This window comes from Asterias amurensis, chromosome 6 (assembly GCF_032118995.1).
Source record: "Asterias amurensis chromosome 6, ASM3211899v1".
In the NCBI taxonomy this organism is placed as follows: domain Eukaryota; kingdom Metazoa; phylum Echinodermata; class Asteroidea; order Forcipulatida; family Asteriidae; genus Asterias; species Asterias amurensis.
Window position 1 is genome coordinate 10609097 of NC_092653.1, and position 20902 is coordinate 10629998.

At 38.4% G+C, this 20902-nt stretch overlaps 1 protein-coding gene across 1 annotated transcript; it reads left to right on the top strand.

Annotated features, from left to right (window-relative positions):
• The first annotated feature begins 244 nt into the window (after positions 1-244).
• On the top strand, positions 245-20623 carry LOC139939174 (acyl-CoA dehydrogenase family member 10-like). The gene is made up of 18 exons (XM_071934947.1): positions 245-293; positions 2100-2354; positions 3613-3761; positions 5071-5265; positions 5860-6018; positions 6510-6658; positions 6940-7164; positions 7912-8093; positions 9450-9600; positions 10536-10681; positions 11119-11292; positions 11751-11954; positions 12590-12756; positions 13540-13680; positions 14246-14383; positions 15705-16043; positions 16614-16841; positions 17852-20623. The coding sequence occupies exons 2-18, from the start codon at positions 2153-2155 to the stop codon at positions 18071-18073; spliced, it is 3171 nt and encodes a 1056-aa protein (XP_071791048.1). The 5' UTR covers positions 245-293; positions 2100-2152; the 3' UTR covers positions 18074-20623.
• Positions 20624-20902: the final 279 nt, after the last annotated feature.

Consider the following 20902-nt stretch of genomic DNA (forward strand, 5'->3'; position numbering starts at 1 on the left):
AAGTCCTTCTAATATTTTTTTCATTTTTTTTTTTTTGAAAACAAACAAGTAAATACAAAACTTTAATTTCAGTTACTATTAAAAAAGCATGTAAAACACTAAACCATTATCATATGAATACAATGTGTTAGTTATGACGATATGATTGAGCTAAGTGAACAATAAGACTTTTTATTTAGAAAGAGTAAAAGTTGTAGCGTGTCTATGTTTTCTTCTTTTCTTGAATGTGTTGTAGAATGTCCAGCTGGTTGTAAACTTTGGACTGCTAGATGGTGTCTTCTACTTTTTTAAAGGTTAGAACTGATTAATAAGCTATTCAACTTTTATTTCAAAACTTTGCATTTGATCCTTAAGGTTTCTATAATGCTAAGTAAGATATCTGTTAAACAATGTCCATGTAATGACAATGACATTGACATGTATGAATGAATGAAAATGGTCAAAAAGTGAAATGATTACGGTTGGGCGGGGCGGGCGGAGGGGGTGCATGATTGAGAGGGGGGGGGGGGGGGGTTCGCCGGATTAAATGAGCCATTACAGTAATATACAAATAATGAATGTTTATGAGTGCACTGGTGTGAATATTATGTTCATGAGTTGAAATGTCCTATATTCAATGATGAGGTTCAAGCAAGGAGCCGAGTTGATTGAATGGAACATTCCATCTTTCATTTCAACGAATGAAAATATTTGCACCATTGGCATTGCACGAATGAAAAACATTAATTTTTTGTTTTATCCAAGTAGATCTTTGTCATTTTCATTGGTGGATACAACTTTCAAAACAAACAAAGTGTAGGCCTACAATTTTTAATTGCGAAATTACACCCGTTTCTTTTGCCTTTGGGTCTGCCTGTTGGATTCAACAGTGACAATGTGTGTTCTGTACCATTTGAGACACGCAGACGCCGAATGTAGTATGTGCCTCGTATCACTGCTGCATTACCAAAGACTAGACATGCACACACAGTGATGTTTTTACTCAGCGTGCAATAGTACTTTTTGAATGGAACGAAAAATGCACGGTGAGTGATTTCACGTGACGGACAATCCTCGTATCAAATGGCAAGGATCTGCTTGGGTGTTATGTAATATTGTTTATTTCAAGGTAAGGAAACAGATCCACATGATCCACTTGTAGCATAAGATAGTCTTTGGTAAAAAAAAAGAAGTTTAAATTTCGTTCACAATTTTGAGCTTGTTTGTTGTCGAGTTGAGGTTGAGTGGTCTGTTTCAAATACATCCTGGTGATACTGACCCAAAATGTTCAACATTTAGACTCCTTAAGTGGGGTGATTCTGGAAATAAGTTCTTTGACTGCGGCTGACACCTCTTTAATTTGCAATAGTACTTTTTGAATGGAACGAAAAATGCACGGTGAGTGATTTCACGTGACGGACAATCCTCGTATCAAATGGCAAGGATCTGCTTGGGTGTTATGTAATATTGTTTATTTCAAGGTAAGGAAACAGATCCACATGATCCACTTGTAGCATAAGATAGTCTTTGGTAAAAAAAAGAAGTTTAAATTTCGTTCACAATTTTGAGCTTGTTTGTTGTCGAGTTGAGGTTGAGTGGTCTGTTTCAAATACATCCTGGTGATACTGACCCAAAATGTTCAACATTTAGACTCCTTAAGTGGGGTGATTCTGGAAATAAGTTCTTTGACTGCGGCTGACACTTCTTTAATTTGCAATAGTACTTTTTGAATGGAACGAAAAATGCACGGTGAGTGATTTCACGTGACGGACAATCCTCGTATCAAATGGCAAGGATCTGCTTGGGTGTTATGTAATATTGTTTATTTCAAGGTAAGGAAACAGATCCACATGATCCACTTGTAGCATAAGATAGTCTTTGGTGAAAAAAAAGAAGTTTAAATTTCGTTCACAATTTTGAGCTTGTTTGTTGTCGAGTTGAGGTTGAGTGGTCTGTTTCAAATACATCCTGGTGATACTGACCCAAAATGTTCAACATTTAGACTCCTTAAGTGGGGTGATTCTGGAAATAAGTTCTTTGACTGCGGCTGACACTTCTTTAATTTTTTTTTTACATTTTAAAAATTTGATTAAATTGAAAATTTCATTGTTCTCTCGCAGTCTCGCAGATTGGTGATGTCACTAAACTGCATCAGAAGATAACTGCAACAACAATGAGGCTCCTTAAGGCTGCATCCACCTGCCATCTCCTGGGCCATGGATTCCTTGGCCAGTCACCCTGTCACATGGCCAGACTGTCCTCTCAGACATGGCTAAGTCGTGGTCTCAGAGTATCCGCAGTGTTTGATAAAAAGCGGGCCGTCATATTTGATATGGGTGGGGTTCTGATAGCCAAGCCAGGCCCAATATTTAAAGGTATGGCTAATAGTGTAGTGAGTTGACAAGCTGACTGCTTCCCCTTCTGGATAGTCACTGAAAAAGTTATGGGCATTTAGATATTCGTATACACATATTGACTGGCAATGAGGTAACTGGTGTGCGTCTATTCCTCTGAGGGACTTTGAGTGACCAGAAAAGCAACCTGTTTCCCGAGGCTGAAGGTCGAGGGAAATAGGCCCCTTTTCTGGTCACTCACAGGCCCGAGGGGGAATAGACGTACACTACTTACCGAATTATGCCAGTCAAGATGTGTTTTATAACACAGCTCGGTCTAATAATGTGAAATAAGAACAGAAATCTGAAAAGAAAGGAAGTTTTGTAGTTGCTGTTCACAGTTCAAATCAAGAGAGGGCGGTGTAACCGGGCACTATTTTCAAAGACTAGTGCCCACTCGGGAACTAGTTCCCGCAAAACACGCACATGCGATCACTAGACTATATTAGTCCATTCCACATGACCATGTTTCAGCCAACTAGAATACAGAACAAGCAAGAGGTGTGTTATAATGGATGTTAGTTCTTTGACTGAGGCTGCAGAAATCACACTAGCATTATCACGCAAGGCATGACAATAAAGAAAACATACACAGCTGTAAAAAGCAATTAATAAATTTTTGCCAATGTCAAATAAGGACCTAGTCAAACTGTCATAGAGTTATATATAAGAACTAGAGAGCGCACTTGCCTATATTCGCGCCCCGGCATGCGCCCAGGCGGCCATTTTCTAAGTTGACAGAACTGGCATCTCACAGCGTGTGTTTGTGCGGCCATTTTGTAAGTTGAACAAACAGCATCGCGTGAGCGTTCAATAAAAAAAACCTCAAACGTGTATTTCATATTCAACGCGCGTGCAGAATGACGCGCTTGTCATCTTGCGGTCCCGTGGCGTTTGTGCACGAAGCATCACTCGTGCGCCCTCTAGTTCTTATATATAACTCTATGGAAACTGTTCAACAGGTTTGTTCATTGAAATCTAGGTGGATGGGAGTCAGATATCATCCAAAACCATGATGTTGTATCCCTTTTGTAGTTCCTTGAAGTTTATTGTCTTTCCTGGGATCTACATCCAAGAAAGGCACCAACAAGTTTGGAAGAGAAACTTTTTGAAGGATGGGACAACTTGTTGACAGATAGGAAACTTGTCGAAGCAAAATGGTTTTCCCAAAGCTAAACTTATTTTACATTTTTATGTCAGCAGCTGATAGCTTTTTTTGTTTGTAATTTGCTGATTGTAGAATACGAGGCACAAAGAGGGCTTCCAGAAGGGTTGGTTGTCAAGGTGATAAGAAAATCAGGAGAAACGGGATCGTGGAATAAACTCAACCGAGGAGAGATAACCAACGAGCAGTTTTATCCAGCATTCAGCAAAGAATGCTCTCAAGAGGTAAGAAATCCTAAATTAAAATGAAAAGCATCAGCATATAGACCTTTTTCACAATCAAACTTGATCGCTAGCTAGACCAGCATGCACCTCATTCCATGCCTAATGCGGGCGTACCGATTGTTTGAGAATAAGGTATACAAAATATGCTATTTCTGAGTGAATGTAGACATATCAAATATCTTACCAGTGGGATTTCATCAATGAGGCTGACTATCATTTAAATTTCAAAAAAAAAAAATCATAATCTCATTAGTTGAACAGTTGTTAGTTTTAAAATACTATTCATAAATACCTCAGACAGTTTCGCTATTCCTATTGGTGATGAGCACGTCACGTGGGTGTGTTTAAACCTTTGTTTATAACTAGTTAAAAGTGTTGAAACATGGTCGTGACAACGCGAGCTTTGCACCTGTGCTTATAAGACAGTTTCTTCATTCATATTGGTCGAGAGCAACGGCTGAAACAGTTGTGCTACATCACGCGGTACGCGCCACACGCACAGCATTCCCTTTCAAGGAGTTGTTTACCCGATCGATCTGAGGGCCTTACCATTTCATAGCTGGAGGGGTGGTGTGTTGAAAGAAATCATTGAACAATTATATTTTTTGCATTTATTTTACTTTTTGACCAAAAAGTGTTGATGTTTTTGACCAAAAAGGTATTTATGAATGGGAATCAAAGTGTGTTGAATCGGTTTTCAACTAGTGATTTGAACCCGCTGAGGCCTGGTTCTTGATAATTTACCTCGACTTCGTCTCGGTAAAATTATCAAGAACCAGGCCTCGTTGGGATTAAACCACTAGTTGAAAACCTCTTCACCGCACATTGATTCCCTTGTTCAAAGACATTTTAAAATAAATGAGTTCAATACAGTGAAAATTAAAACATGGGGAGACCGCCATCATAGGGCTCTCTTGTGGAGTGCTGGTAAGTTAATCCAGAGGTTGTTCACCACATTGTCGCCCTGTTTTGGCCGAGTGGTTAAGATCATCAAATTCAAGTTCTGGTGGTTTAAGTCATCGGAGTGTGTGTTAGAATCCCGGCCAAGGCACTTGTGTTCTTGAGCAAGATAATTTAGTATAATTGCTTCTCTTCACCCAGGGGTATAGATGGTTACCTGCGATGGTAGAGGTTGATATTGTGAATAAAAACTTTACTAGGATACGGCAGCTCATCTCCCCAGTGGGCTGAAAAAGATGAAAAGAAATGTTGCTGACCCAAGGGCACTGATGCCTTGAGATGGTTATTGTGATATGAGCTATAGGAACTAGTTATTATTATTTATTGTATTACCTATATTCCACTACAGCTGGGATACGAGGTCACCCTGTCTGGTCTCCTTGAAGCATATGCAACCAAGGCGTCCATGCCCTTCCCTGAGATGATTGATGCCCTCAAGTGCATCAAAGCAGAAGGCCTCAAGACGGCACTACTCACAAACAATTGGAAGCATGAGAAAGCAAAGAAGACGCTCATGGCAGTCGATACAGGTTTCTTTGATGTGGTAAGATGATGGAAGGTTTGTTTGCAAGCAGGCCTAATTAAAACTTCACGGAGGCGATTGCCACCATGCTCCCTGGTAATTGCCTTGGTGCCCTCGAAATGCTCCAGTAGGAATTTGCAATTAAGGATGCCCTTTACCAAGGAGAAAATGCCTTGGTGCCCTTGCCCTTTCAAAAACAAAACATACAGGCTTGCAAGGTGCATAAAGAGAGGAAATATTGGCAGGCAGCAGAAAATCAACCTTTGACATTTGACAAGCATCTGAAAGCACACATCTTCGTGTGAAAAGGGTGTATTTTCTTTCATTATTACAACGTCGACAACCAATTGAGCTCAAATTTTCACAGGCTTGTTATTTTATGCATATGTTGAGATACACCAACTGAGAAGACTGGTCTTTGACAATTACCAATAGTGTCCAGTGTCTTTAAGTCCAGCGTATTTCACAGAATGAGAATGAGTGTCATGGGCAGGGATGTTGTTATATTAAGGGGTCTTGTGCTCCACTGTTCAAAGGAAGTTTCAGGGAAATTTTGTCCCCAAAATCTTTTCTTGAAGTAAGTTTGTCCGTCCTTGCCTCTTTCATCGTCTTCAGGTTGTAGAGTCGTGTAAGGTGGGTGTGGCTAAGCCAGACCCTGCCATCTACAAGTTGTGTCTGGATGAACTCAAGGTCACACCAGAGGAGAGCATCTTCCTGGATGACCTGGTACCTAACGTCAAGGCTTCCAGGGACCTGGGGATCGATACCATTAAGGTGAGATTGAAACGGGGGCTACTCCGGTAAGGCCAATGTGGTAGAGTGATGAGCTTGTAGCAGAACACATCATACCTGTGCTAACTGACTTGCACTTGCTCCCCATCCAAAGAGTTAAATATAAACCGTGACTCGTTGTTTCCAAGATCTTACAAGGTGATGCCCTCAGCATTTCTGAAGTGATCTTGTGCAGTTATATGCTTCAGGGTCTCGAGGCTTACCGTCTTCACAAAGACAAAAACTCCTTTAAGAAAAAACGGCGAATCATCAATGGGGGGAGAGAAGTTTTCAGAGCGCAGCACCAAGGCTTTGGAACTCCCTACCTGAAACTGTGAAACTTTTAAACTCACTACACATATTAATGAACTCATCTGCATAAAGAAGCATTTTGTTTACTCTATTATCTAATAATGTGATGCTACTTTCATTGCTTGTTGGTGCAGATGAAATAAGATTTATAAGAACTGTGTATTATTTACATTCTTGCATAGGTAGATGACACTCAGCAAGCTCTACATGAATTGAAGGGTCTACTGAACTTCCCAGTACAAGGTTATATGGACGGGACAACAGCCGTGCGCAAGGGGCTTGAGCTGCCTGTGGAGTCACTCAGAGCCTACTTGGACACTCTCAACATTGGGTAAATAATCTTAAAGTCACTGGACACTTTTGTCAAAGACCAGCCTGCTCACTTGGTGTATCCCAACATACGCATAATATGCATAAAGGGTAGGTCTCCATACTTTAAAAATATACCTTGCAGGAAAAAAATGCTGAGCGTTTTGATACTCCCATCGGGTGTGATAAAGAACCCAGTATTATTATTAATATTAAAAGTTAATAAGTTCAATTACTGCTGGTGTGATTACCTTCTCATAAAAGTTTCCCTTTTTTCCCCTTTGTTATCTGATTACTTTCCAGTTCCAGCACCGATGGTGTATTAAACATCCGTCAGTTCAAACACGGACAATCCAATCCAACGTATTTCATCCGCTACGCAGATCGCGACATGGTGCTGCGCAAGAAGCCGCCAGGTAAACTCCTCCCATCGGCCCATGCAGTAGAGAGAGAGTATAAAGTCATGAAGGCTCTTGGTGGAGAGGGGGTACCAGTCCCAAATCTGTTAGCGCTCTGTGAGGACGAGAGGTAACATTACACAGTGATGTGATTTCTCAGTTTTAATTTTTTAAACCCCCACCCCCAAAAAAATCTGGAACACCCCAGATTGAAGAGTTGGGCTTTCAAACCAAAGAGAAATGTATGTAAGCAGGCTTCGCTTTCTGAAGCTTTCGTGCTCACAAGCTTTCACACTTTGTGCTCGTTTTCAATAGCCTAACACATCCCTGCATTACAGGAAAGCTCCATTAAAGCAAGAGGCTAGAACAATAACATCCTTTTCATCTGACAACTAACACCTGTTATCTCCATGTAATTCCTTTTCCAGACAGTTGACTTTATATTTGATCATGCAAAATCCAGTAGGGCTGCTGACTGCCCCAGGCAGACTCACTGCACTTTCATTAATTGTTAATGACCTGAATAGTTCAATGTACGGTAATCACACCCAATCATGAAAAGGATGTATAGTGTAGTTTGTGGCAAACTTGTTGAGATATCTCTGAAATTCGGAGCGAATATGTCCATGCAGTAAGAATAATCCCTGATTGGAATACACAATCTGAGAAACTTTACTGACAGTATAACCTTCTCAGATTCCAATTTGGAGGCATAAAAACTAATATATTTTTACATAACCACATTGCGTCATTGACCATGTGACTCGAATCCCAGCCCAAGTCAGCAAAAATGGGCTTTTAAAAGCATTAAAGTCTTGAGTCTGAGTCCAGCTTCAAAACTCACCATCTACCCTTTGTACTGAATTTCACTCTGCAGCGTTGTTGGTACACCGTTTTACTTGATGGACCATGTCAAAGGTCGTATCTTCAAGGAGCCCTCTCTCCCTGGTTTACCTGCTGCTGAGCGCCGGGCAATCTATGATTCAATGTGTGACGTACTGTGCCGTATACATAATGTAGATATTAAGAAGGCTGGACTAGAGAAATTTGGAAAACAAGGTATGACTTGAAAACCCTGTACCACCAAGGCAGTGAGATGAGATCTGGGCCCAATTTCCTGGCCCGGCTTACCGGCAAATTCTGTGCTTCTGATCACAATTCTCCATTTACATGTACGAGCAAGCACTGAATTTGTATGCTTTAAAGACAGTGGACACTATTCTTAAATGTTAGAGACTAGTCTTCACAGTTGGTGTATCTCAACATATGCATAAAACCTGTGAAAATTTTAGCTCAATTGGTCGTCGGAGTTGCGAGATAATAATGGGGAAAAAACACCCTTGTCACACAAAGTTGTGTGCTTTCACATGCTTGATTTCAAGACCTCAAATTCTAAGGCTGAGGTCTCGAAATCAAATTCGTGGAATATTACTTCTTTCTCGAAAACTATGTTACTTCAGAGGGAGCCGTTTCTCACAATGTTTTATACTATCAACCTCTCCCCATTACTTGTTACCAAGTAAGGTTTTATGACAATTATTATTAGTAATTACCAATAGTGTCCACTGCCTTTAAACAATTCAGCACATTTTGAATAAAAAAAAATTCAGCATGTGTATGGGGACACCAATCCTTTGAAAATTATCCAAACCATATGACCTATGACTTTAATTGATAAACAAATATTTTTTTTCAAAACAGTTTATACAATCAACAGCTGCAGTGCTACTCACCAATTGAGTTTTTATGGTCATTCATTTTGGAGCATTACCCAATGTCTGACCCTACCTCTCTGTTAAGTAGATTAGCGCCCTCTAGGGATCATGTTACTCTTTACTCTGAGTTATGTGATTCTCGATTGAATGGTACAGATAGATCTTTCACTCTCTAATAAAGTCAAACCGTTGTTCTGATAAAAGATTACTGCTCGTCTCTATTTCAAACTACCGATAACTAAATTGCCTAACTGATCGTCTACTCAAACCCTCTCTCCAAAATGCATAAAAGCAAAATTTTTAAAGCCATTGGACACTTTCGGTAAACAGTATTGTCCACAGACCCACACTTCCTGTATCACAACTTATATATAAAATAACAAACCTGTGAAAATTTAGGCTCAATCGGTCATCGGAGTCGGGAGAAAATAGCGGGAAAACCCACCTTTGTTTCCGCGCGTTTCGCCGTGTCATGACATGTGATTACTATAATCCGTAATTCTCGTTGTCGAGAATTGATAATTGTTTTATTGTTTTCTCAAAAAGTAAAGCATTTCATGGAATAATATTTCAAGAGAAGTCTTTTACCATTACCTTCTGTAAACCCTGTAAGTTATTTGTAAGTTTGTGAACTTTTTTTTTTTTTTTCTGTTCCGAAAGTGTATAATGGTTTTAAACCTTACTATCTGTCTATCTTTAGGTCAGTATGTGTCTCGTCAGATAGCAATATGGAGTAAGCAGTACAAGGCCAGCCTGACGCACGATATTCCTAGTATGACCAAGCTTATGGAATGGCTTCCAAGACATCTACCTGAGTCTGAGATGGTCTCCGTTGTTCATGGAGATTTCAGGTATTCTTATAGTCTTGGTGACAGACGTTATTGGTGCCTCGTTGGCGTAGTCGGCAGTGCGTCAGTCTCATAATTAAACACTTGCGATCTTGGCTGTGCTCCGTGATCATAATGGGTTGATGTAGCTGGCAGCCAGAGGCGCCCTTGCATGCCTGCTTCTCGAACACTTTGTCGCCGCGTCCTTCGCAATTCAGCTCTTAGCTGCGAGTAAGGATGATTAGCCCCCCAAATTATTATTGTTATTTTTATTTTTGAGTTGGGCAATTCCTCTATGGTAATACTCAAGGCCTCAAACACTCAATGCTTTGTTTTGTTAGTGGTGTGGTGGGGTGATGTGGAAGTTTTCCAACAGCGCCCGCTATCGCCTGATTTGGGCTCTTGATTCTTTTATGTACACTACCAATCCTAGAACATGGGACCTCTGGTTTAAAGGGAAAGTTTACTTTGGTATTTGGAACCGTTTGATTTTTTTAGTCTGATAAAATTTTGTAGATATATACAATAAAACTTACCTGTGCATGATTGTCCATGTAGGAAGAATAATCCGTAATTGGAATACACAATTTTCAGATTCAAATTCGGAAGAAAAAAAAAGATATATTTTTCCATAACCCCATTACTTCAAAATGCTTTATACCATCCAAAGCTGCTGTACTTCTTGTAATAATTCTAAAAGCCAGATGGCGGGAGTTTGAACTTGATGCTAAACTTTTCTTCCTGTAGCTCGTCTGTGTCAAACTAAACATGGCTTCCTACACAACATGCTTGTTGCCCTTGAGTGCACTTTTATAACAACAACAGCTGTACATTTTTATAACACTTCTAACTAAGAAAATCTCATTAAATTTAAGAGCGATTATTAAAAAATTATCTTCCCTTAATTGATTTGAGTGAGTGGTTGATTTTCGTGAAAACTGGGGTTTTTTTCTCTTTAGATTGGATAATTTCATTCTTCATCCAGACACAGCGGAGGTTGTGAGTGTCTTAGACTGGGAGTTATCCACCATTGGTGATCCACTATCGGATCTCGCCTACTGTTGTCTGCCTTACTACCTCTCTCCCAAGTTTCCTCTCCTTAAAGGTTGGTGCTAGTTACTCGTAAACCCTTCCACCCCTGGGTATGGGCCTGATTTCACAAAGCGCAAAGATTCATTAGTGCAGAGATACTTCTCTAAGGGGCTGTGCCGCTTACATAAAAACTTACTTGGTACCAATATTGGGCAATGGGTGAGCGGTTGATTGATAAAACCATTGTGAGAATTGGTTTCCTCTGAAGTTACATATAGTTTTTGAAAAAGAGGTATTTTTTCACTCAAATATTCAAAGGCTTCAGACCTTAAGAGCACAAATTAGGGGTGTTTCTTTCTTTCTTTCTTTCCTCGCAACTTTGATCACTAATTGAGTCAAAATTTCCACAGGTTTGTTATTTTATGCATACACTAAGTAAGAATACTCAATTTGACAATAACAAAAGGTGTCCAGTGCCTTTAAAAATGTTATACTTTCTTTAACCTTCAGGTTTTGCTGGCCGTGACCTCTCTGAGCTTGGTATCCCCACTATGGATGAGTTTGTGGCACAGTACTGCAAGCAAAGAGGAATACCAATGGTTGAGAATCTAGACTTCTACATGGCGTTCTCTTTCTTCAGAGTGGCGGCCATCTTGCAGGGAGTCTACAAAAGGTCACAGCAAGGTCAGCACAGAGAAGTTTTTAGTGTTTCATTAAAGCATTTCATTGCACATGTTCAGCTGAACACATGCATAAAATAACAAATCTGTGAAAAAAAATCACAATTGGTCATCGAAGAGAACAATGAAAGAAGAAAAAAAAACTTGTTGCACAAATTTGTGCGCTTTCAGATGCCTAGGTCTGAAGTCTTTTAATAGTTGAGTGAGAAATTACCTCCTTTTTTTTTTAAACAGCTCTCCAATTGTTTGTTACCAAGAAAGTTTTTCTGCTCACAATTATTTTGAGTAGTTACAGTAGAGTGCCTTTAAAAAAAATGTTTTATCAACAAACTCTCTGCCTCAGTTTATATCTTTAGCCTCTCGAGAAAGGCTCCACGAGGGTTAAATCATGAGGCCATTAACTGAAAATTTCTTTGAGTTTCTATTTTCATTACAATTATTTTATTTCAATTGTACATGTAGGCCAAGCGAGTTCTAAAGATGCACAGATTGTTGGTATGCTGGCCGAGAAGATGGCAGACACAGGATGGTCCTTCACTGGCAATGGCTCACCCTCATCATCATCCATGGGGGGTCCACCCCCTAAGACCAGTGGTACGACCCAACACAAGAGGAGTTACTCTGTATGGACATCTCAAAGAAGGGGTTATTCCACGCAGGCACCAGGTACATGTAGTTTAGTTTACTGAATGATGTGGTTGGTCATGTCCGATCAGTGCAGTGCGCTGGACTCAAGTTCTGGGCACAATTTTACAAAGCAGCTTAAAGCACAAAAAGTAGATAAGCACAACAAAACTATGCGTGCAAGATAAAAGCCATTGGACACTTTCGGAACAGAAAAAAAAAAGTTCACAGATTTACAAATGATCTACAGGGTTTACAGAAGGTAATGGTGAAAGACTTCTCTTTAAATATTATTCCATGAAATGCTTTACTTTTTGAGAAAGCATTAAAACAATTATCAATTTTCGATATCGAGAATTACGGATTTATTTTAAACACATGTCATGAGACGGCGAAACATGCGTAAACAAGGGTGGGTTTTCCCGTTATTTTCTCCGATTGAGCCTAAATTTTCACCGGTTTGTTATTTTATATATAAGTTGTGATACACGAAGTGTGGGTCTTTGGAATTACTGTTTACCGAAAGTGTCCAATGGCTTTAAGGTCACAAGCCACTGGTATCCTGCGTACTTTTGTTTAGCAAAAGACATTTAAGCAATATTTTCCTCTGAAGTAGTTCATGTCCGTAATTTATGTCTGCTATTTTAAATGAAGAGTTTTAAAAAACTTTTTTTTAGGAGTTCTTGCCATATCGATCTCAGCCTTGTCTGAGCGTGCTCAGTCCATACATGCAGACGTTGAAGATCTCGTAGTCAATGATGTAATCCCAGCAGAGAAGGAGTTATCTGCCCATCAATCATCATCGGACAAATGGAAACCACACCCACTAATAGAGCAACTCAAGGTTAGACGTTTAACGGGATAACTTAAAGGCAGTGGACACTATTGGTAATTACTCAAAAATTTTATTAGCATAAAACCTTACTTGGTAACAGTAATGGGGAGAGGTTGATAGTATAAAACATTGTGAGAAACGGCTCCCTCTGAAGTGACGTAGTTTACGAGAAAGAAGTATTTTTCCACGAATTTGATTTCGAGACCTCAAGTTTAGAATTGGAGGTCTCGAAATCAACCATCCAAAAGCACACAACTTCGTGTGACAAGGGTGTTTTTTTCTTTTTTCTTTCATTATTATCTCGCAACTTCAACGACCGATTGAGCTCAAATTTTCACAGGTTTGTTATTTTATGTATATGTTGAGATACACCAACTGAGAAGACTGGTCTTTGACAATTACCAATAGTGTCCAGTGTCTTTAAGCAATTTTTTCACTTAGTTAAAAATGATACAATAAAAGTATAGCATTGTGTACTTGCAAATGTATATAATTTTAGGTTTGTCACTTCCCTTGGGTTCCCTTTCTATTCTATTCTATTCTATTCATAACCAGTAACTGCCGCGGGATCACCCCCTAATAAAGGGAAACCGCTAACATAGGGCTAGATAGCTCAGATAGTAGCGTGTCGGCACGTTTATCCGACATGTCCGAAGGTTGTTGGTTCGAGTCCCACTCTAGTAAATTTGTCTTTGTTCAACCCCAAATTATTACTGAACAGTTTTTTATTCTGCTTTTAGCCTCGCTGCACAGTTTAACACCAGATACTATTTTGATTTGCTACAATAATAGGATAAAGCCAAAAGCAAGGGATTATGGAATCTCTTCTTGCCTGTAGAGGCCGATCCTGAGTCTGAGTACGGTGCCGGTCTTACTAATATGGAGTATGCTCATCTATGTGAAGTAATGGGAAAGTCTGTCTACGCACCAGAGGTAGGTTTATGCAACTATGTAACTATGAACTAAAATCGGCGAACAAAATGAAAGAAAATTTATTCAAAATTTCTTTTGTTTCTAAACACAATAATTCTACTTATTTGAAAGGGTATTTTACCAGTGGCATAACCAGAAGGGGTGGTAGAAGACTATCCCCCCCCCCTCCACCTGCTCAGAACCATTGCTCAGAGTTGCGAAATACACAACTTGAATTCCAAGGATTGGGAAGATGCGCTGTGAGTCTAATCTCAAATACTATAATTGCTTCTCTTAACCCAGGGGTAAATGGGTACCTGTGAGGGCAGAGATGGTTCTTGTGATTGATTCAGTTTAATGCGCTACATATTTGGCAGCACAGGCTGTATACTCCCCACGGAGCTGAGATGGTTTAAGGAATTAAATGGCCTAGTGATTAGGGTAATAATGTTGGAAGTGCTTTGAGACATTGTGTATAAAGCGCAATATAAAAAACGAATATTGTTATTATTATTAAATAATTATTATTTCCTTCAATTGTTCTAAAATCAATCAGTACTTCTGTTTGTGTTTTGTGTGTGAGTAGATTTTTAATTGTTCAGCACCGGACACTGGAAACATGGAGGTTCTGGTGAAGTACGGAAACGCAAGTCAGAAGGAAAAATGGTTGACGCCGCTACTTGATGGTACCATCAGATCATGCTTCGCCATGACCGAACCTCAGGTACGCATGGGCCCAGTTTCATAAAGCCTGTAAGCACAAAACAAACTTGCTAAGAACCAAGAGGTATTTAATGAGTTTTGATACCTTTTGTAGATCAAGTTTTTGGCCGTGGCATGAATCCCTACTCACTGTGAATGAAGATGTAAAATAACTTACTGTAGAAGTTTCAGGCTCATAACTTTTTGAGAGAAAAAATGAAAATCAATGATCAGGAGATTGTAAATACTTAACTCGTTCTACCACAGAAAAGATTGTTCATGCTCTGATTTCTTCTCGGTTTGATTATTGTAATTCTCTCTTCTGTCTTCTACAACAGAATCAAATCTCTCGTTTGCAATGACTGCAAAACACTGCAGCTCGGCTGGTCACTTTGTCCTCCAGGAGAACCCATATCACTCCGGTTTTAAATGCTCTTCACTGGCTCCCTGTTCAATATCGCATTTAATACAAATTACTTCTGCTTGTTTTTCATTCTTTACATGGTTCTGCTCCTCAGTATAAATGTCAATTAATTACCCGTTACAATCCTTCCAGATGTCTTAGATCATCCACTTTGTCATTACTGGTTGTTCCCCACACCCACAACAATTGGGGTGACAGGGCTTTTTCTCATGCTGGTCCTTTACTTTGGAATAATCTGCCTCTTAATATCCGTAACATGTCCTCTATTCATAAGTTCAAAGAGGCCCTCAAAACCCACTTTTTCACTGCTGCTTTTCATTAATTTTGTGTTTTTCCTTGCGCCATGTGCATCACTTGTGGTGGATACCGGCGCACTATAAGTGTTCATATTATTATTATTATTATTATTATTATTATTATTATTATTATTATTATTATTATTATTATTATTATTATTATTATTATTATTATTATTATTATTATTATTATTATTATTATTATTATTATTATTATTATTATTATTATTATTATTATTATTATTATGCACAAATTATTTTCGTCTTGCCAAAAATATTTTTTTGTTCAATTATTTTACTAATTTCTCAAGAACTGCATCACCTCAGCAAGTAATATTTTGACCACATGCTGAGATCAATATGACAAGAACTCCTGGAAAAAAAATTGAATTCCAAAGAGTGGAGTCATTTGGATCATGCAAACCAGTAGGACTTCTGACCGCCCCAGGCAGATAGATAAACTGCTCATGCATATACAAGTTTAATGACCCAAGTAATTAAATAAAAACACCCCCAATGGTGAAAGAGATGTACATAGTTCCAAGTTCTTGTGGCGGAATTCATCAAATCTAAAACGACACAATCTAACACTTTCCCCTAATGGATTGGAAAAACTTTTTCAGGTCGCATCCTCAGATGCTACAAACATCCAATCACAAATCGTCCGAGACGGTGACGACTTTGTAGTCTCGGGTCGCAAGTGGTGGATCTCCGGTGCCATGGACCCTCGCTGTAAGATTTGCATCTTCATGGGGAAGACAGACCCCAGAGCAGACACCCACAGACAGCAGAGTATGGTCCTGGTCCCAATGGACACCCCGGGGGTCAAGATCATACGCCCGTTGTCAGTGTTTGGGTACGAGGACCCACCAGCCGGTCATGCAGAGCTTTTGTTTGAGGATGTTCGAGTACCGTCTGAGAATATCATACTTGGAGAAGGAAGAGGGTTCGAAATTGCTCAGGTAGGTATTTAAAAAAAAAAATTGTTTTAATTGTTTGAGACTCATGACACATTTGGTTTCACTCAAAATATATATCAGCATAGAAACTTAATTGGTAATGAGCAACGATGAGCTGTTGATAGTGTCAAACCTATGAGAAACGGCTCCCTCTGAAGTAATGTAGTTTTTGAGAAAGAAGTAATTTCTGACTAAAATATTTGAATCGAATTCTCATGCATCTGTTGAAACTAAGGAGATCAAAGTAAAACATACTTTTGGGTGAGCAATTTGGAGTCACAGTTTGCATGCCATTGGTTTAGGGGTTTTGTTGTTTTTGTATGCTCCGTTTTTAAGAGTATCACATTTTTCATAAGAGCAGCACAGACAATCTGACAGGATTAGTTTGAATTTGATCAGTGACAGCAGAACAGTACAGGTTGGGTTTTCATTTCAAATTAAGAACTAAACTTTAATTTCCTTTGACCCACTCACATAGCAACCTGGTATGTTTTAAATGTTTGTTTTTCTGTATGGCACTAAAAGTATGGATAAAGTTCTTGATATTTTGACTTCGTGTTCTGTCTTTTCCAGGGTCGTTTAGGGCCAGGTCGGATCCATCACTGCATGCGACTGATTGGTATGGCTGAGAGATGTCTACAACTCATGGTGACCAGAGTTCAAGAAAGGATAGCCTTTGGCAAGCCTCTAGCTCAACAAGGGACCATACAAGAAGCTATTGCCGAATCTAGAATAGAGATAGAACAGGCTAGGTTACTCACCCTGAAGGCAGCTCATATGATGGATACAGTGGGGAACAAGGCAAGTTTTTTTTTTTCATTGTTTTTAAAGGCAGTGGACACTATTGGTAATTACTCAATATAATATCAGCATAAAATCTTTCTTGATAACGAGTATGGGGAGAGGTTGATAGTTTAAAGCATTGTGAGAAACGGCTCCCTCTTAAGTACCATTAATGTAGTTATCGAGAAAGAAGTAATTTTCCATGAATTTGATTTTGAGACCTCAGATTTAGAATTAGAGGTCTCAAAATCAAGCATCTGAAAGCACACAACCTCGTGTGGCAAGGGTGTTTTTCTTTCATTAAGTATCTCGCAACTTTGACAACTGATTGAGCTTAAATTTTCACAGGTTTGTTATTTTATGTTGAGATACACCAAGTGAGAAGACTGTTCTTTGACAATTACCAAAAGTGTCCAGTTTCTTTAAGCTGTGTTCCCATTGGACTTTCTTTGATTAAAGTACTGTGCCTTTTCTGTAGAATGACAAAATTAAATCCAATGGGGATGTATAGTAAATTTACCTCCCTGTCCCTTCACCGCAACCGTGATGTAAGATTTACAGGCCGAAAGAGGTTGCAAAAGGCCACAGTAGTTAACAGGACTGTAAAATGCAAATACATACATGGTAGCAAGCACCCTTGTTTACTGGTTCCCTCAGCATTGTGAGCTACAGTGATGAAGTCCACTTATTTCACATCCTTGATTTCATTACAGGAAATACCAAATTATGGAAGTAACTTCTTATTTCGATGGAAGCAATTGAAAAAAGCCTGAATGTGTGCGAAATCCCCATTTGTATTAGTGTTCATGTATGTATCGATTCCAGGTTCTCCTGTTGTCTATTGTCAGTTGTTGTTGTTCTTGTTTTTTTTTTTTTTCTTCTGTTGTTTTTCCCAATTATTCTTTGTTGTAATACGTTAAAGTACTTTTTAACTGTATTGCCTGATATATTTTCAAATTAGTATCATAAAAACAGAAATCATTTGATGATATCAAAACTTTGACCTTGTTGATTGTCCTTGTGCATAGGTTGCTGCGCCGGAGATCGCAATGATAAAAGTAGTGGCTCCCAACATGGCTCAGCGTGTCGTAGACAGAGCCATCCAGGCATTCGGAGGGGCAGGACTGAGTGATGATTGGCCGCTGGCTTATTACTATTCATGGGCAAGGATCTTGAGGTTGGCTGATGGACCGGATGAGGTACACAGAAGGGCAGTCGCTAGAATTGAACTCAAAAAGTCACTGAAATGATCAGTAGTTTTTGATACGACCAGAATACTCGGGGGCAGCTAGCCCAGGGCCAATTTTCATAGAGCTGCTTAAGCAAACAAATTTGCTTAACATATTTCTGCTAAGCAGAAACAAGCAGGATATACCAGTCACAACTTGTACATGTGATATGGTATTCTGGTGAGCATAATTTGGTTGTGCTTGGCTACTTTTTGTGTTTTAGCAGCTCTATGAAATTGGGCCATGGTTGGACTCCTCTAGTGCAGAGTACCTAAGACTGACGTCCTGCCAGGGCTAGGGGGCAGCAGACTATAAAGGTCAACTCTTTCAAATCCCACCACTGCCACCATGAAGTAATAATAATAATAATAATACATGTACTTGGTTCTTTTAAAGTGCTCAGCATTATTTTCTTGCAAGGTTTTAGACTATGTTTGAAAGTTTGAGAAACATTCCGTTATCATTTAGCACCATGTAATGATTTACAAGATGCTGTGGCGCAATATACAGCAAATCAAACCAGGAACACTGAGGTGAGACCTTCTCTTTTCGATAAGTGCACTGGGTTCTTGTACATTCATTTCACAACACACAGGACCAATGGCTTTACGTCCCTTCCTAAGGATGCAGCACCAATTGTTACAGTATGATAAATTCACTTGTGAACATTTTCTGGAAAAATATGATAAGTTCACAAGGCTTTAGCCAGTTCACATTGTGAACATTTTCAAGAAAAATATAAGTTCACAAGGATATATATAGCCTTGTGAACATTTTTAAGATAAATATGATAAGTTCACAGGGCTATAACCTTGTGAACATTTTCTGGAAAAATATGATAAGTTCACAACATTTTCAAGAAAAATATGATAAGTTCACAAGGCCTTGTGAACATTTTCTGGAGAAATGTGATAAGTTCATAAGGCTATCGCCTTGTGAACATAAAGATAAATATGATAAGTTCACAAGGCTATAGCCTCGTGATAAATATGATAAGTTCACAAGGCTATAGCCTCGTGAACATTTTCAATAAAAATATGATAAGTTCACAAGCCTTGTGAACATTTTCTGGAAAAATCTGATAATTTCACACTTTCAAGAAAAATATGATAAGTTTAAAAGGCTATAGCCTTGTTAACATTTTCTGGAAAATATGATAAGTTCACAAGGCTATAGCCTTGTTAACATTTTCTGGAAAATATGATAAGTTCACAAGGCTATAGCCTTGTGAACATATTCAAGGAAAATGTGATAAGTTCACAAGGCTATAGCCTTGTGAGCATTTTTAAGATAAATATGATAAGTTCACAAGGCTATAGCCTCGTGAACATTTTCAATAAAAATATGATAAGTTCACATAGCCTTGTGAACATTTTCAAGAAAAATATGATAAGTTCACACTTTCAAGAAAAATATAAGTTCAAAAGGCTATAGCCTTGTTAACATTTTCTGGAAAATATGATAAGTTCGCCTTGTGAACATATTCAAAGAAAATTTGATAAGTTCACAAGGTTATAGCCTTGTGAACATTTTCAAGAAAAATATGATAAGTTCACAAGGCTATAGCCTTGTGAACATTTTCTGGAAAAATATGATAAGTTCACAAGGCTATAGCCTTGTGAACATTTTCTGGAAAAATATGATAAGTTCACAAGGCTATAGCCTTGTGAACATTTTCTGGAAAAATATGATAAGTTCACAACATTTTCAAGAAAAATATGATAAGTTCACAAGGCCTTGTGAACATTTTCTGGAGAAATGTGATAAGTTCATAAGGCTATCGCCTTGTGAACATAAAGATAAATATGATAAGTTCACAAGGCTATAGCCTCGTGATAAATATGATAAGTTCACAAGGCTATAGCCTCGTGAACATTTTCAATAAAAATATGATAAGTTCACAAGCCTTGTGAACATTTTCTGGAAAAATCTGATAATTTCACACTTTCAAGAAAAATATGATAAGTTTAAAAGGCTATAGCCTTGTTAACATTTTCTGGAAAATATGATAAGTTCACAAGGCTATAGCCTTGTTAACATTTTCTGGAAAATATGATAAGTTCACAAGGCTATAGCCTTGTGAACATATTCAAGGAAAATGTGATAAGTTCACAAGGCTATAGCCTTGTGAGCATTTTTAAGATAAATATGATAAGTTCACAAGGCTATAGCCTCGTGAACATTTTCAATAAAAATATGATAAGTTCACATAGCCTTGTGAACATTTTCAAGAAAAATATGATAAGTTCACACTTTCAAGAAAAATATAAGTTCAAAAGGCTATAGCCTTGTTAACATTTTCTGGAAAATATGATAAGTTCGCCTTGTGAACATATTCAAGGAAAATTTGATAAGTTCACAAGGTTATAGCCTTGTGAACATTTTCAAGAAAAATATGATAAGTTCACAAGGCTATAGCCTTGTGAACATTTTCTGGAAAAATATGATAAGTTCACAAGGCTATAGCCTTGTGAACATTTTCTGGAAAAATATGATAAGTTCACAAGGCTATAGCCTTGTGAACATATTCAAGGAAAATTTGATAAGTTCACAAGGTGAACATTTTCAAGAAAAATATGATAAGTTCACAAGGCTATAGCCTTGTGAACATTTTCTGGAAAATATGATAAGTTCGCCTTGTGAACATATTCAAGGAAAATTTGATAAGTTCACAAGGTTATAGCCTTGTGAACATTTTCAAGAAAAATATGATAAGTTCACAAGGCTATAGCCTTGTGAACATTTTCTGGAAAAAAAATATGCTAAGTTCACAAGGCTATAGCCTTGTGAACACTTTCAAGAAAAATATGATAAGTTCACAAGGCCTTGTGAACATTTTTAAGATAAATA

What these genes read in the sequence shown, in the direction of transcription:
- LOC139939174 (XM_071934947.1), top strand. Translation starts at nt 2,153, where the DNA reads ATGAGGCTCCTTAAGGCTGCATCCACCTGCCATCTCCTGGGCCATGGA. An exon ending in GCGCTCTGTGAGGACGAGAG is followed by an intron (nt 7,165 to 7,911) that starts GTAACATTACAC and finishes TTCACTCTGCAG; the next exon opens with CGTTGTTGGTACACCGTTTT. An exon ending in TGGATACAGTGGGGAACAAG is followed by an intron (nt 16,842 to 17,851) that starts GCAAGTTTTTTT and finishes CCTTGTGCATAG; the next exon opens with GTTGCTGCGCCGGAGATCGC.